This window comes from Melozone crissalis, unplaced genomic scaffold (genome assembly GCF_028551555.1).
Source record: "Melozone crissalis strain CALT ecotype California unplaced genomic scaffold, PUWL_Pcris_2 ptg000057l_1, whole genome shotgun sequence".
NCBI lineage: Eukaryota > Metazoa > Chordata > Aves > Passeriformes > Passerellidae > Melozone > Melozone crissalis.
Window position 1 is genome coordinate 3,704,866 of NW_026535835.1, and position 16,114 is coordinate 3,720,979.

Below are 16,114 nucleotides of genomic sequence, written 5' to 3' on the forward strand. Positions count from 1 at the left end.
GGGCCCTGAGTCTCAGTCAGCAGCGCCACTGTCACATGGTCTGCAAGGAAAAGCTGAACAACCTGGGTGAAATGTGCAAGAAAAACAGTGAAATCAGCCATCTCATCACCCTACTACAGCTTTAACCATTTATAGTGGATGTTTAAAGGGGAACAGCTCACCCACATAAACTGCAGTCAAAAAAAGCATCTCCTTTTTAGTGTAGTGCAATCCTGGTGATCAAATGTTAAAACATTCATGTAAGAAATTAACTGGAGGATTGTTAATATGGAATGCAGCCTTAAATGCAGAGCACTGCCTCAAGGGTTTGATCCAGTAAAACAAAAACCCAAATAAATCAACACAGGCACTGCCACAATCTCAACACTGCCTGAAATTCCCCACAAAAGCAAATGGCATCTTAAGGTAAATGAGAGGGCTGAGGACTGGTGTCCAGACCCCAAAGACACTGATGCCTTCTCCTACCAGTGTTTTTCTTACCTCACCTGCCCAGACTCACCCCTTAGAGCAGGAGGTGCTGGGGCACTGGAGGGAGATGGGGGGAGATTCCAGCCCCTTGCAAAAAACACTACAAAAACAGATTTTTCTGAGTTATATATGATGAAGCACAGTGAAGCAATATTGTTCCAGGAGTATTTTGAATGCCAAAGGCTAATTACCAGTTCTCTGACTCATCTGTTTTTGAAGGATCCTGTAGAGAAAAGTCTGTTGTAACACAGCAAGTGCCTAAGATAATCTTTGTCTTACAGGTGTTCATGTGTTTTATCCCTCAGTCTGCTGCCAGAGGAGACCAGCAGGGCAGCCCAGGGCCATGCTGGACTCAGCTCTCCAGCAGGAACTGCCAGGACCCCTTGGGATGGTGGGCTGTGGAGGCTGAGTTTGTGCAGGGGCACCTGTGCTTGAATCTCTCCCATCCTTCCTGCAGCTCCTCAGGCACTGTGGCAGCCCTGCTGGGCCCCTGCAGTGCTTGGAGCTGTTCCTGCACAGGGCTCTGCACCAGGGGAACATCCTGAGGCCCTTCTGGGCTATTTTAAGCCCAACACACCAGCACAGTGCTGATCTGAGGTAAATCACTTGTGCAATCAATGCCAAATCAAGTAGGTTATTCTAGTTCTAATTTGAGCTGCTCCCCATGTGCATCCTTGGCCCAAACACTCCCTCACTGCAGGTATATTTAGGGATGCTGGTATATTTTGGGCTGTCTACTTTGCCATACTTTGAAGGACAAAATGATGCAAAGTTGCTGTGCAGTTCCCCATAGCAGTGACCTGAAGCTACCCCGGCACAGCTGGGCTCCTGTGTGGGCCTGATCCTGCAGGAAGAGCAAAAGTCACTCAGTTTGGATCTGCCTTCAATAACAAGGGGGTGTGGCAGGGAAAGTGTTTTCATTTTCTGAGCTAAGACTGAGCCATCAGCAGCTCTCAAAGAACTGTATTTTACAAAGGGGCAAAACTGCTGCACAGCAGCAGCCAAAAGAAAGGAGTAAGAGTCTGTGACAGAAACCATGTAGATACAAAGGTCAGCAGAGGAGATGAAGGAAGGAGAAAAGTCAGGAGCAGGGCTGAGCCTGGGAAGAAGGGAGATGTGTGGGAAAGGCACTGTTATACTTCTATTTAGACACACTAATTCCTCATTACCCTGCTCTACTTCATTGGCAATAAAACAATTTCCCCACCACGAGTCTGCTGTGCCCATGATGGTATCAGGTCCCTTGTCCTTGCTCTAACCCATTTTTTTCCTGCAGATTCTCTCTCCCTGTCCTGCTGATGGGGGAGGGATGGCACAGCAGGTTTGGGGGCACCTGGCTAAGATCCAAATGCTCCCCCCAGACTGTAACCAAACATGGGTAAGTGCTGGTGCTTGCCAGACTGCCCTCACTGCCACCAACCTTGTTCCCACCAGCAACATGGCTGAGAATGCCACAACCACCACAATGAAAGCACAAACACCCCCCTGCACTAAGCCATACAACACTTCTATGTAGGGCTGAAGACCTCACTGGCATCTCATTAACACAAAGAATTTGTAGTTTATTGTGCAGCAACAATGCAGCACCAGGACTGAACCCAGCTCTTCAGAAGGCCCAGCCCCAAGGTGCACTGGGAAACAGCTGGAAATGAGAGCAGCTGAGAGCCCAGCACCAACCAGCCCACCCCAACAGCAACATCCATGAAGGGAATTGTTTGTAACCCCTTTCTCACCAGTTTTTGTCCATGTTTTCCATGGTTTGATAAGCCTCCTCAAGCTGAAAGGGCAAACTCACTCCCATGAGGCCAACAAGACATGCCTGGGCACTGCAAGTTGCCCAAGCTGCATGTAGAATCAGGTGTAAATTAAGGCCAGCCAAATGGGAGTCCAGAGTACTGAAGGTTTGCCATTTCACAGCAGCTTTCTCTTCTGCCTCACCCACCCAGCAACACCTGTTACACAGGAACATCAACAACTCAAGAGATGTGTCTCTATTTCCATGGACTTTGGTTCACCTTTCCTACATTTTATGCAAACCTTTCAAAACTTATTTAATCAAGGTAAAGTGCACACACCAAGTTTTGGTACAGAATTCCATCTGATGAAGCCAATATATGTGGTGTGCCATGGGTGCAATGCCTGACTACAACAGTGTAAATCCTGCAGGTCTGGAGCTGGCTCAGCTGACAAAAGTGGTTTCCTGTCACATAACTGTGAACCAAAATGCTGCAGTTCAAATGCAGACCCAATCAATGCATGAGCAGATCATGCTCAAGAAAATTCCTATTACTACTGATAAAGATTTTATAATCACTTTATTGAAAACCTACTAGCTTGGATTCCACCAAAATAGTTTGCACACCAGAAATATCTCACACAGAGAGAAGAGACACAACTCTGCCTGATGTTTGGAGTGTTGCACAGGAGACAGTTTCCTGCACTTGGGTGTAAGATGGGTAAGTGCCTGCTACAGTAACACACAGCTGTTGTATCCCATCTCTATCACCTCACTGCTACAAAGGCACCAAGGAATGAAGCTCTGTTTCTTACCCATCAAGACCCCTTCCCCTGCTAGGCCATCCTGAAATCCCCTGCTAATTGCAACTGAGAGCCAGAGCTCTGAAAACAGAAAGGGTGTAGGGAATCCAAAATAAATCAAAGGCAGTGATGTGTGATCAGCAAAAGGAGAAAAAGGTACCTGAGGGACAGTGAGCACTGCTCACATCCATCCTGAGCACTGATTTTGCAGGGCTCTGTCTCCAGCCTCCCTCAATAAGCTGGACTGGCTGCTGTCACCATTCATCTGTCCTCCTGCAGCACAGAGAGCCTGCTGTCCTATTTGACAGTACTTACCCCTGCAAACAGGTTCTCACTCTGTGTTCCTCTGGTGTTCAGTCTTTAGCACTACCACAGAAAGCCTTCCACAGCCCAGAGACACATCACTGCCTCAGGCAAGGGCTGTGCATCATTTCTGCACAGGGCACCAGCCTGGGCACAGTGCAGCTCAGGGTGGCCACCCAGGACAGCTTCACGACCCAGCATGATCACTCTTCCACATAATAGTAATTAAAAACCACCCAACCTTTCCCTTGAGAAATAGTTTGGCTCTGCCCAACGCTGACACTCCAGAGGTGGTGACAGGAAATGTCCATGTTCAATGTCCTGTGCTGCAGATTTCATCCCATGCCAGTCTTCCTTGAGGGAGATGCTCTTCATCTTCAGGCACAGAGGGGCTCACCAGCTTGGGCTGGGCCTCAGATCCTCTGGGAGCTCATCAGGAAGGAGCCAGAGCACCCCTTGCATTCCCACACTCCTCAGGGAATGTGCTTCCTTCCTGCAGCCAGGCCAGGGCATTCCAGAGATGCAGGGATGAGAACACACCCAGACACTGCTATGGCTGTCTCTGCTCAGTCTCTTGGTTTCATACAATGAGTTTTCCTTTCCCAGAAGGCTGTCACCAAGCCCCTGCTTGGCCCTGGAGCAGTGCTGAGACCCAGCAGCAGCTCTAGGTGAAAGACCTGACCATGCTCACCATGTGATCAACTCCACAGGCCACATCCACCACCTCACCAGGGACAGTCACCTGGGTGAAACACAGCACAGTGGGTTATTTATCACACCTGGCATTTCCTGTTTCTCATCCTCCTCCCACTCAACATGCCAGCCAGTTTCACTGGGATTTGTACCAACTAGAAAGCACAGAAAGAGCAAGATTCAGCACCAGGCAGGCTTGTGCACTGAGCTGTGAAATACTCCTCTCTTGCCTTCACAGAAGCACACAAAGCTTTGGAAGGAGAAAGAGGAGCAGGCTCACTAGCAGAGAGAGGAGATTGGAGCCCCAGCCCATCTGTTCAGCAGCAGAAGCAGCAGGGCTGAACAGAGCATAATCTAGACATGAGGAAGAGGATCTGCCCAAGCACCACAGGGATTTGCCTCTTCTTTCATCAGCAAGAGCTGGAACAAGGCAAAGGCTCAACTCAGCCTAAGGCAGTTTGTACTTTGATGCTAAAAGCTCCTCACTCCTGAAGCTTATTCACTTAAAACTGACTTCAAACTTGAGGAAAGCAGAGTCTAAAAAAGCAAGTTTTTCCTCAGAGACAAGAGACAGGACAGCAGCTAGTTCTAGGGCAGGAGGTGACAGACAAGGATCCTGGCACAGTGCCACAGTACTGTCAGACAGGAAGAGCATAACCCACAATGTCCACATCTGGGGAAATGAATTCAGAAATTCCACCCAGCCACAGCAGTGTGATTTTAGGCAAATGTTCCAGAGCTGGTCTGGTTTTGTTCATTTTTAAACAAAGAAGAAAACATACTACAGAAACACATTTACTGCAAGTTCAGACACACAGACAGGCACTCCAGGGTGGTCCAACTGATTGCCTCCCTCACCTCCTGCTTGGCCTTCATGGAGACCAGGAGCAGCTGCTAGGCTGAGCTCCAGAACCAAAGACTCTTCTACATCCACTGAGTCTGGCTCTCAGAGCCAGCTGGGAGGAAGCAGAGGAACTGGAAGTACTGTGAGACAGCTCTGAACACAGCTGAGAAGGAAGCCCACCACTATGTGGACCTGTAGCCACTACTGACCAAAATGTTCGCCTAATTTAGGTGAGCAATGATTTGGACAGATGGCCAATACTGATGTTTCCTTTGCAGCACATACAAACAGAAGAGCAGGTTGGAAAGGGAAGGAAGAGGCAGGAAGGGTAACAAGCAGATTATGGTGGACAGGAAGGAGATAAAAACTGTTCAGATGTGGTGGCACAGCACCAGATGCTGTTTTAGGATTCAGAATCATTACTGGCATAGCAGACTAAAACATTTACTGAATAACTTCATTCCCAGGCTCCACAAGGACCTCTGGAAAACAAAGCACTTCTACAGTCATCTTAGCCTTCCACTCCTTTGAGAATTACTCAAAACCACACAGCAAATGATGGTCCTTGCCCTCAGGATAACAAACTAGCCAAGGAATATACTCTTGGCCTTAATACCACCATCCTTACCCTCCATGGGAAATACTGGTCTTCCATTCTTCCAGTTCCCAGGCACCCTCTTAGATTCTTCCCCCACACAAAGAGTTCTCCTCTGTCTACACAGGAAAAAAAAATAGAAAAGAACAGTCATTAAAAAGGAAGAATTCTATTTGTGATGCTGGCAAATGTGGCTGCAGCGTTTCTGGGAGTATACAGGGTTATACAGGCAGTATGACAGCTACCAGATTTACTTCAATGTACAATAAATGTACTTGTGCTTGGAGAAAATGATGCCTAATGAGCAACAAAAGAAACAAGTTCTTTTACTTGTGCACAAATCTTTGTTTCTCCCTCTTACACCACCTGCTTTGGAATTTTATTTGAAGGAAGAGAGCAGCAGCAGAAATTCTAGGGAATTTTTTGTGAAGTGAGTAATTTGTGCTTCAAGTTACACAACTGCAGTTGATCTGTATCAGCTATCACCAGAGCAAGGCAGTGAGATCTGTCCCAAGCCATCACCTGGAGATTGCTTATTTGACTGTCTAAAGCTGTGACCTTCTAATGACAGCAAGGGAAAGGCAAAACCTGGTGTTCAACAGAGTTGAAGAGTTTTGAGCTCCTCAGGAAAACACACAGATCTCAGAAGTGTTTGGATCAGCTCCACAGCAGAAACGACCAAAACACAATCTATAACACAATTTTTATGCATGATTAACAATTTAATCAGAACACTGTTCTAACTCATTCTGAATACCAAGGGGAGCCCACTTACAAGCACCCTGCAACCAACCTGACAGTGTCACACATTCTGCTTGTCCCAAAGGACTCAGCCCTGGCATTTTTCCTGCTGCCAGCTGATCTCTGAAACTGCTGCTTGATGTTAAATGCCTTTCAAATTTCAAACCCTTTGAGGGCTGGGAACCCACACAGGGTGCACAAAGGGTATCACAACCTTTGCATATAAAATGCTTGGGTCTGCCCACCTCAGGCTACTAACTCAGTTGGCCAGAAATGCCAAGAAACTCTGATATTTACCTTCATTTAGACTAAGTTTTAGTTTGTTCATTCATCACATTAAATTTCTAAACTACTAAAGTGCAGCAGACTGACTCATTCTATACAGGAAAATGAAAAAATCTGCTGGATTTTGTGCATGAGAAAAGTTTTTTGTGGAAAGACAAATAACACTTTCTCAATTAAAGCATAAGTTAGCACAAAACATATGCCAGGAACCATGTTGACACCTGTCTGGCTCCCTGCTGCTGCATTCCAGTGTGCCTTCAGTTTCAAGAAATATGGGTGCATTTTTTGGGCTGTGTGGTTTTGTGGGGTTTTTTTGTTTGGATTTGTTCTGGTTTTGGGTTTTGGTTTGGGGTTTTTTTTCTTTTTTCTTTTTCTTTTTTCTTTTCTTTTTTTCTCTTCTGCCAATAACACAGCAACATGACCTCTCCATGAGAGCAGGATGAGAAACTTACTTGTAAGGGCTGCAAACTGGCTGAGCCCACAGCGAACATGAGCAACATGAGTGTCTGGGCTGAAGTCTGAGCAGCCAAAAAGGCTGGGTGGGATCATCTCTGGCTCTGCTGTCTCTGTTAGGTTTGGTCCTTTCCCAAGAATTCCATAGCCCCAGACAAAAACATTTCCTTCTTCTGCATTACAATAAGAACACATTCTGTTAGAAAGTCTGTGCTTGGGAAGTTCATGCCACAACCAAAAGTTAATCAGAACCAAAGGGATATTTTCCTTTCTTCCAACTCAGTCTAACACTTTTTGATTATTTAAAATCTGCAAATAATGCCCATCCAAATCCCTCAATCTTTTCCTAAGCTATGCAAGCAAATCAAGCCCCCCAGGCAGAACTTTCATGGGGAAATAATGTCAGCACAAGAGTGAGCTGGATAAAATACTACTGACTGATGGGACAGAGGTTGAGAGTTTATTATCATGGCTTTCTTCTCTGATGATTTTTCAAGTGGCAGTGAAGCTGTGGGCACTGACAGACATGCCCAAACCAGCAACTGGATGTCACTTTGCCTGGCATTCTGCACTAAGCTGGGTGCCTGGGAAAGGCAACAAGCATAAAAAAGAGTAAATTTCTATGTCAGCTAGCTCTGGTCCCTTCATATTAGAAGCTCTGGTCATCACAAAACCTCCATTATAAATATGAGTATCTTCATGGAGATAATTCTTCAAGAAAGTAACACAATCCCCTCCCTCACTCCTTCATGCAGCAAGCCTCCAGCTGTGCTCCCCAGACACCGACAGCCCAAAGAACAGGCACTTAGGACCTGCTGCAGTTTCACTGTTCTCAGAACTCTCTTCTTTCCATCCCAGTTCATTATTTATAAACATGTCAGATTCATATGGAGTCTGAAGGGCTCTACTTTCTCTCAATGCTGCCTTACTTCCTCCCCATATCCATACTCATCATAGGCCATACTCAGTATGACTAGTAAGAGACCAGAGGAGCAGACAGCTGCCATGCTCCTGCTCCAGCCCGCAGAGCATTCCCAATGCACACACTGGAGCAATGCTCTGCACTAGTGAAAACTCCTCTAGCACATTCTTAAATCATGTTTCTCAGTCTCCCAGCTCTCCTCACAACATACAGTATTTCCTGTTTCCAGAAAACAGGATACTTGTTTCATAATGTTACAATCCACCTACAGCGCAGCCTTGCACCAAGTGAATGATTCTAGAAGATTCACCTGTTAGCACAATGTTGCCAGTCCCTCCACAGGCAGCCTCCTTCACCTTCCCAATCTTGAATGGCAAATGCCTGGGAACGTTCACCTGTACAAGATTGCAGAGGAGTTGTTACAGACAAGGCAAACTGTCACAGACATCTTTTATGAAAAATCCTTTCCTTAGGATTTTTCCTCCTGAGAAGCTGTGAGGCCTCAGGAACAAAATGTAAACAATGGTTATCTGCTGCTGTGGAATGCAACAGGTGGATCTGTGATTGGCCCATGTTGGTTGTTTCTAATTAATGGCCAATCACAGTCAGCTGGCTCAGACAGAGAGTCCAAGACACAAGCCTTTGTTATCATTCTTTCCTATTCTATTCTTGGCCAGCCTTCTGATGAAATCCTTTCTTCTATTCTTTTAGTATAGTTTTAATATAATATATATCATAAAATAATAAATCAAGCCTTCTGAAACATGGAGTCAGATCCTCATCTCTTCCCTCATCCTGAGACCCCTGTGAACACGGTCACAATAAACTACAAACTGGACATGCATTTTAACTTGTTCTCTAGTCCTGGTTAGAGCTTACATACATTGGATCCTGATACAACCTTTATTGCCTCAATTATAAAATGAGTGCAAGTCCTCAAATAAAAACAATCTACATGAAATTCATTAAGGTGGGAAAAGTTGCCTACTGGAAAGTTTCTATGCATGGCAACAAGGCTGAGAATGACTAATAACTGCTGCTTATCCCTGGCTTTTAAAGTCAGACACAATAGGGAGGGTCAATAGGTGAGCATGTCTTCAAGTCTTCACACTGGATTAGATCACTAAAATTCAGTCTGCAGTGGCATTTTTTAACATATTAGGGAAAATTACTTAAAGAAAATCACACTTATTTGGTACAGTCCAACACAACATACATACACAGCTTGACATGTAAAGAGCAATCTTTGATTTCATAGCTCTGCCATTCTACACTTTGGACTACATCTGTATTTTAGCTCAGACTCTCATTTTTGGCAAATGTGCCATTCATCCATTTCAGATGCCACAGACCTCCATCACACACCCAGCCAGGAAAATGCTACACTGCATAATCTGATTGCTGTCCTCAGGCCTTATGGGTCTCAACATTTAGCCCTAAAGTCACACCAGGAGAGGCACAGGAAAAAAAGTTCTCTAAAATTTTGCTAAAGCTATTCTAATATAATTGTCTGCTCTTGGTCTTCTGCCAAGAGTAACTTGATTATTGATTAATTTCTTGACTCCATTTCCTGAAGTAGCTGTAACATGAGACCAACAGCCCAATTACCCCAGTAATACAATGCCCAATGTGAAGACAGCACTCTGCCAATGCCCCATGTAAGTTTGCTCAAAAAAACCCTTTTATCTGTGAGACACTGGAATTTGTTAATTTGTTTATGACTCAGTTATAAAATCACTAAGGATGTCCATGAAAAATTCTCCAGCTACAAGGTTGACTGGAAGGGACTTCCAAAGGCCATCTGGATCAGCATTAAGCTCAAAGTAGCATCACCTGAAATCCTAGATTAACCAGCCAAAAAACTAATTCCTGTCCTGAAATTAGCAAAAGCACTTGAGCTGGGTCTCAATTCAGTGCAAAGTCCATGGGATGGAGGAAGAAAAACATGGAGTTCTTAGGCTAACAAACTGGGGTGAGGTGACACAAACTTTTGCCTATCAAACCTACTGCCCCCTAAAGCTCCACAAACATGTCAAATAGGTTGGTTTTGAAAGCTTATGTAAAAACAGCCTGCTGATGGTGTTTGTATCTGCTGTAAAAAGACCCCAGATCAGGGAGAAAGATGTAATTTTTAACTCTGTGCCCAGCAGCTCAACTGAAACACATAAAAACACACCCTCAGGTCAACTGACCTGTGTGGTTTCTGTGACAGAGGCCAACTGCAAGTATTCTGAATTTCCCCAGCCAAAGACTTCTCCTTCATCTGAAACAGCCAGACAACAGTCCCCATAGGAGGAGACCTGGATAATGTTTACTCCAGCAATGTCACCCTGCAGCTTAGTAGGAACACTGGTGATATTATAGTGTCCAAGACCTGAAAGGAAAAAAAATAGAGATTATGAAAAATTTTCTTCCAGACACACTTTTAATGCCTGCACAGGACCATTTTTGTCATGCTATAACAAAACCACCCTTCCTCTGAAATAAATCTTTCTGTCTACACTGCTTACTGTCCAGCAGCTGCAACAGACAAGCAGCCACAAACACCACCTCCCCTAGCCAAAGCCCCCTCTCTGGAGTACACAACAACTTCATACAATCACACCCTGGAGAGTCTCAGATCTCTTGTCTGAATGGACCAAAGTGTTTGAAGAGCAATAACCAAGCCAGGCAGGTATCCCAAAGGGATGAAGTTTCACATCCTGTCTTCTGCAAGGAGACCCCCGAGTGACAGCACACTGCAGTTAGACAACAGCAGGAGAAATGGCAAGAGAGTCTGGGAAGCATTCTACATGACAAATTGCTGCCTGGAAGAGAGACCACAATGTAGATGACAGCCAGGTTACATTATACTGGCACAAAAGAATCATGGGAAGAGAGCTTTGGGAGCAGCAAAACAAATAAACAGTAGGAATGACTGTGAGGAGGAAGTTCTCTGCAGCAAAAGCCACCACAAGAAGGGACTCCCAAGGATCCCATGCTAAAACATGCAACAGCTACCAAGGTTTGTCAGTTCAAAAGAGCAGAACAGACCCCACAACAAGAATCAGGAAGGCAAAGTCACCCCAAAACTGAAGAGCAAAGCTGCCCAAGTCACTTCCACATCCCCTCAGAAGCTTTAAACAGCTGATACACTCTCCTCTGACTGCATGCTTGGATTGTCAGAGCAGCATCCTAAAGGTCCTCAAAAATGAACTGGATTGTCTCAGTTTGGTTGCACAAGAGTACTGAAAACATCTACACACAACTGGAAACATTAGCAGCTCCTTTCTGTCCACACATACATGACAAATACACATCACAACTTCTCAGTTAGGACAGCTTGCTATTTTCATCAATTCCCTGAAAAGCAAGCTGAGCTGAGTTCCTACCTGTTTGTCCATCAGCTCCCCATCCACATGCATAGACTGAACCTTTCTTGGTTCTAAACAGACTGTGGTCCTGCCCACACACAACCTGCACACAAACAAGAAGCCAGTCAGGAAAGGTTCCATGTTCAGACTTGATTTAGTGAAGCATTACTGACAGACAAATTGAGCAATGAACCTCTGTGATGTCCATCAGCTCAGATTTTGACCTTTTCCTCCTGATCACATGGCTCTTGAGAAAGGGAAGGCCAAGAACCACAAGATACAACACAGAAAACAGCAGAATTTTCTTTATGGGAATTGATGCTGCAGTTGATTTGTTTTAAGATCCAAAACAAGGAAAGAAAGCTCAATTCAGCAGTACAACACAATAAAAGCAGCAAAGAGTAAATAAGAGCTCTCCCTTCACAGGATGCCAACCACATCATTCTTGATGCCAGCTACAAACTGCTGTGGATTCTTTGCCATGTAAGCACTCAAGGCACACAGCTGTTCTCAAATCTGTATTTATACTGAACTAGCCATCATGTCTGCCAAAGGCTTGGCATGAATTAAAGCCAAGGAAAAAGCCATTCAAAAGCAGACATTAAAAATTAAACAAAGATTAAAGGGATTTAATCAACAAGTTAAGAGAGTGACTACCAATATTAAGCACATAACTGCTGTTATCAAAGTACAAACAGGTACCAAGTATCCAACTCCCCCTAAAAAAGAAAATCATGAAAAGTCCAAACAGAAGTTTTACAAGCCTAATTCAAAACAGTTTTAGGATGAACCACAGCACAGTCTCATCAGGTGGGTGTAAATGAATGACCCTCCCTTGGAACAGGAGCAATATCTGTCCCTGTATGGCTACAGTGGCAGAGATATTCCAACAAACTTCTCCTGTGCCTGGGAGTACTGCAGCCATGGAGGTGTTTCTGCTGCCTGCAGTGCCTTGCTCTCCTAGGAACCTGACCTAGTGCTGGCTAGTTTACCTAATTACAGGATGGTTTCACAGCTCATTTCTGAAAAGGCAAAGACAAAATTTAAACTCCTCAGCAATATAAAAGTGACAAAAGGGAACAAGAAATGATGACAGGTAGAGAGTAGTGGAGAGCCCAGAAGTAGACACAGTACTCTGAGTGTGGCTGAGTAGAAAAGAAAAATTATCTTGACCTGCAGGTAACACTCCTAATGCAGCCCAGGGCATCCTTAGCCTTCTCTACACAAGGCACAGTGCTGGGTCATGCTCAGCCTGGTGAACCCTGGGCCTTTTCCACAGAGCTGCCTCCAGACAGTCAGCCCTAGCCCATGGGGGTGTCTGAAATTGCTCTTCACCAACAGCACTTGGCCATTTGCACTGCTGAACCTGATGAGGTTCATGCAGGCCTATTTCTCCAGCCTCTGGATGGCAGCACCACCCTCTGGTTTAAAACCTCCTCAGAGTTTAATTCATCTGCCATCTGCTGAGGGAACCCTCTGTGATTCCACATCATTAGTGAAAATATAAACAGGACTGGACCCCAGATCCCTGGGGTACCCCACTTGTTACTGGTTTCAACTGGGCTTTGAGCCAATGGCTGCCACCTCTGAGCCTGGGTCAGCTGCTCCCAATCCATTCTCAGGACTGAGCTCAGATGATCCTCTCACCTGGACAACTCTGCTGTCAAATTCTTTCAGCTGATGAATGAGATGGCTTCCACTGGGCACCAAACAGCCACCAAGAAGAGAAAAGGCAACACAGAGGATTTCAGAAGACTGCAAAAAAACACAAAAGTAAACCTGCCTCTACTGAAAGCCATTTTATTACCAGTAGAGAAATTTGTTTGCATGTAGTTTCACTGCAAAATACCTGCACAAAGAAGGAACATAATTCTGTATTCTCTTATTTAAGAAGTTAAGAACTGTCATTTTTTAAATATAAGCTCTTGTGACTGGGGGTAGGGGCAACCCTCAAAGACAGTCCCTAGTCTACAATGAGCAGACACACTACATAATATTGCAGTACCCACAGAAACACTACACCTAGCTAGAGATAATCCAGATATCCCAGAGCAGTGTAGTGTTAACAATCCTGTAATTTTTCACAACACCAGGAATTATGAACAATTCAATGCTTGACTTCCAGTATCAAGACTAACAAAAGCCATCTAATTACAGCTGTTTTCTCAAACTTCACAGACCAAGTGTTGTGGATCACAGACAGAGCAATTTTTGGTCCTACTAAGGAATCAGAAACTCAACATATTCCCACTATTCACTTACTCTATCATACAGAGCACTTTGAGCCTATGCTTTGGTGAGACCCACAAAAAACCCAATGAAGGAAAAGCATTACAGACTGAGAGGCAGTTAGAGCAGAGACTTAACAAGAGGATGCCTCTTTCATAATTTAATGGCACTTCTAACATCTTCCAGAACAGCACATGTACTCTGAGCAGCTAAAGGAGAAAGCCCAACTACTAACAACAATCATCTCAAACAATTTGTGAAGGCTGGGTTCTCCCACTTATGCCCTGCAAGAACTGTCCCATGCTGACATTCTTTTGTCTCTTGTGAATGTTGTCAGCAGAGTGCCCAACATGGATTCAAAGTCAGGCTGTCTGTATGATGCCTGTTCTCAGACTCCTTAATCTTAATTGGCATGCTTATACTACCAGACCTTTTCCACCTTCAGGCTTTTCTGCAGGGTTGTTTCCAAGCAATTATGTTTCCAACATAAGAAAGTTCAGGATCTTTGAATTCTCACCTGTACATTTCATCTTCAACAACCTTCCGGCCACACTGTCCATAAGAATTGTTTCCCATTGTGAAAACTGAAAAAGAATTAGAAAACACATTAGTTTTATTACTGCCCAATACCCTGAAAGCCTCTTTTCAGTCCTCAAAATATTTTCAGGCAGTTCTAAGCCTGAAAGGTGGAGCACAGCAATGTAAATATTGCCATAAGTTTCTTTCAGAGTCCATTTGAATGAAAGTGACTGAATCAGTATTCACCAGCAGCACTCAGCAGGATTGCTGCAGGCACAGAGCAGTACCTGGAGCCTGGTCTCTGTCACAGAGAGGAATTCCCAGTTCATCCTGCCACTGTCAAAGACACTCAGGAACAGATCAGCATTCCCACAGGAGTGGGAATCAATGAACCAACCAGCTCACCCACTAAGAAGCTGCACTGGATCACTTGGTGCAGCACTGAAGGCACTGCACCAGAGAGTTCCCAGAGACGTGGAGAGAAAATTCACAAACAGGATCTTCTCTATAAAGGACTACTAATTAATTAATTGCCTTTATAAACACAGTACTCTGGGGCTCAAAGGGGAAGTAACACAGGAGTACTGGCACAGTCACCCAAATCTGCACTCAAAAACACATCAGAGTGAACAACACAAACAGGCTGCACTCAGCCAGGCCTGGGGCTACAGAAACAAACCCTGTACTAAAAAGCTCCTAACACAGCTTGAGCCAAGTGAAGCTCACAGCTTTCCCTCACAGAAGCAATCCCACAAAGGCCAACAGCTGCCTGCATCCCACTTACAGTGCAAACAGCCCACCTGGGATATAGTTCTAAAGGACAGAAAATTTTTTTTCAAGCTTTTAGTAAAAGCATAGCCAGGCATCCACAGACATCACCAACACAAGCAACACTGTACCTCCTTCACTATCTGTCAGCACCAGGGAATGGGCTCTCCCACAGGACACCTGCAAGACTCGAGTTTGCTGTGGTTTCTCCAGTGGTAATGGAATTGGAGATGGTTCCAAGACATATTCATAGGCCTTAGCTTAAGGGAAAGAGAACAATTTTAAGTCAGTAGATTTCACAAAGTAAATTCAACATACATCTGCAGATCCTGTTGTACATTCACACACTCATTTTTGCTTTGTTATAAAAGCAGATGCATTTTAGAAAGCCAAAACACAACCAAAGAGGTTGACAGGGATTTATCACAGAGGGAAGAAGGTAAAAGCTATGGAGACAGCTGAAGTCAATAATCACTGCCTAAACAAAAGTCCCCCATAACTAGAGAGTGAATGTTGTTAAGGCTCCAGGTGGCAGAATTGTGAAACTGAGGCTTTCACCCACATGTTCAACCACTTCAGTGAATACAGATGGATTACTAGAGCTTAATAACATGCACAAACATTCTGGGGATACTGCAAACAAGGTACAGGAGCAACAATCACAAAAATGTATCAGGAAAGGTGAACAAAAAATCTTCAAGAAAAGTAGATTACAGGCACTTTCACAAATAAGGAATGCAAGAAAGACAAGCTAGGTTAAGTCTATAGGGAATAAGACAACCAACGTTTATGAAAAATGACATGCTGTACTTTAAAAAGATTTAGCAACTTGAAGAACATGGACAGAATCAGTTACAGTCAACTAGGGGAGGGGGGAAAGGACAGCAAACCATAAATCAATACTAGGGAAAAAGTTAAGAGGAGATAAAAAGCCTAGATATCAAAGTTACTGTAATAAGTGAAATCAAATCCTGGAGGGCCCAAAGCAATACTGCACACAGACAGCAGTGCTTTACTGGTTCTCAATAAAAATAAAAACTAAAACAACAACACAGCCTGGGACAAATCAAAGCCTCCTGATGTTCTTCACAGTTCCAAACACGTGGAGATTCCTGTGCCACAGGCAGACTGCAGTGTCACCCTGTAAGTCTTTAATACACTTAAATCCTTACTTTGATCTCTTCTGCTCCTCTGGAATCCAAGCTGGGAATCCTTGTTGAGCCCCATGCCCCACACTTTGGTGATGTCTCTGGTATTGGAAGCCAGCAGTGTGAATCCATAACCACAGGCAGCAGAGGAGATCTTTGAAGACAGACAAAACCCACATCATCCCGTTAGAAACTATGGCTTAGAAAAGCAAGTTTCACTTCATGTTACTTGTTCATCAACATTCATTCACACGC

At 44.5% G+C, this 16,114-nt stretch overlaps 1 protein-coding gene across 4 annotated transcripts in view; it reads right to left on the reverse strand.

The window, feature by feature from the left end:
• RCC1L (RCC1 like) overlaps window positions 1–16,114 on the reverse strand; it is a 35,546-nt gene that overhangs the window by 18,349 nt on the left and 1,083 nt on the right. For 3 of the 4 annotated variants that reach the window (XM_054287464.1, XM_054287465.1, XM_054287467.1), the window contains exons 2-10: window positions 15,884–16,013; window positions 14,843–14,971; window positions 13,942–14,008; window positions 12,843–12,894; window positions 11,214–11,298; window positions 10,035–10,216; window positions 8,153–8,237; window positions 6,920–7,093; window positions 5,475–5,560 (exon numbers count right to left, since the gene is read on the reverse strand). In XM_054287464.1, coding sequence (XP_054143439.1) covers window positions 5,475–5,560; window positions 6,920–7,093; window positions 8,153–8,237; window positions 10,035–10,216; window positions 11,214–11,298; window positions 12,843–12,894; window positions 13,942–14,008; window positions 14,843–14,971; window positions 15,884–16,013 — 990 coding nt within the window. Of the gene's footprint in view, window positions 1–1,337; window positions 4,052–5,474; window positions 5,561–6,919; window positions 7,094–8,152; window positions 8,238–10,034; window positions 10,217–11,213; window positions 11,299–12,842; window positions 12,895–13,941; window positions 14,009–14,842; window positions 14,972–15,883; window positions 16,014–16,114 lie in introns of those variants that run through there. The other variant, XM_054287466.1, reaches the window with a different exon arrangement.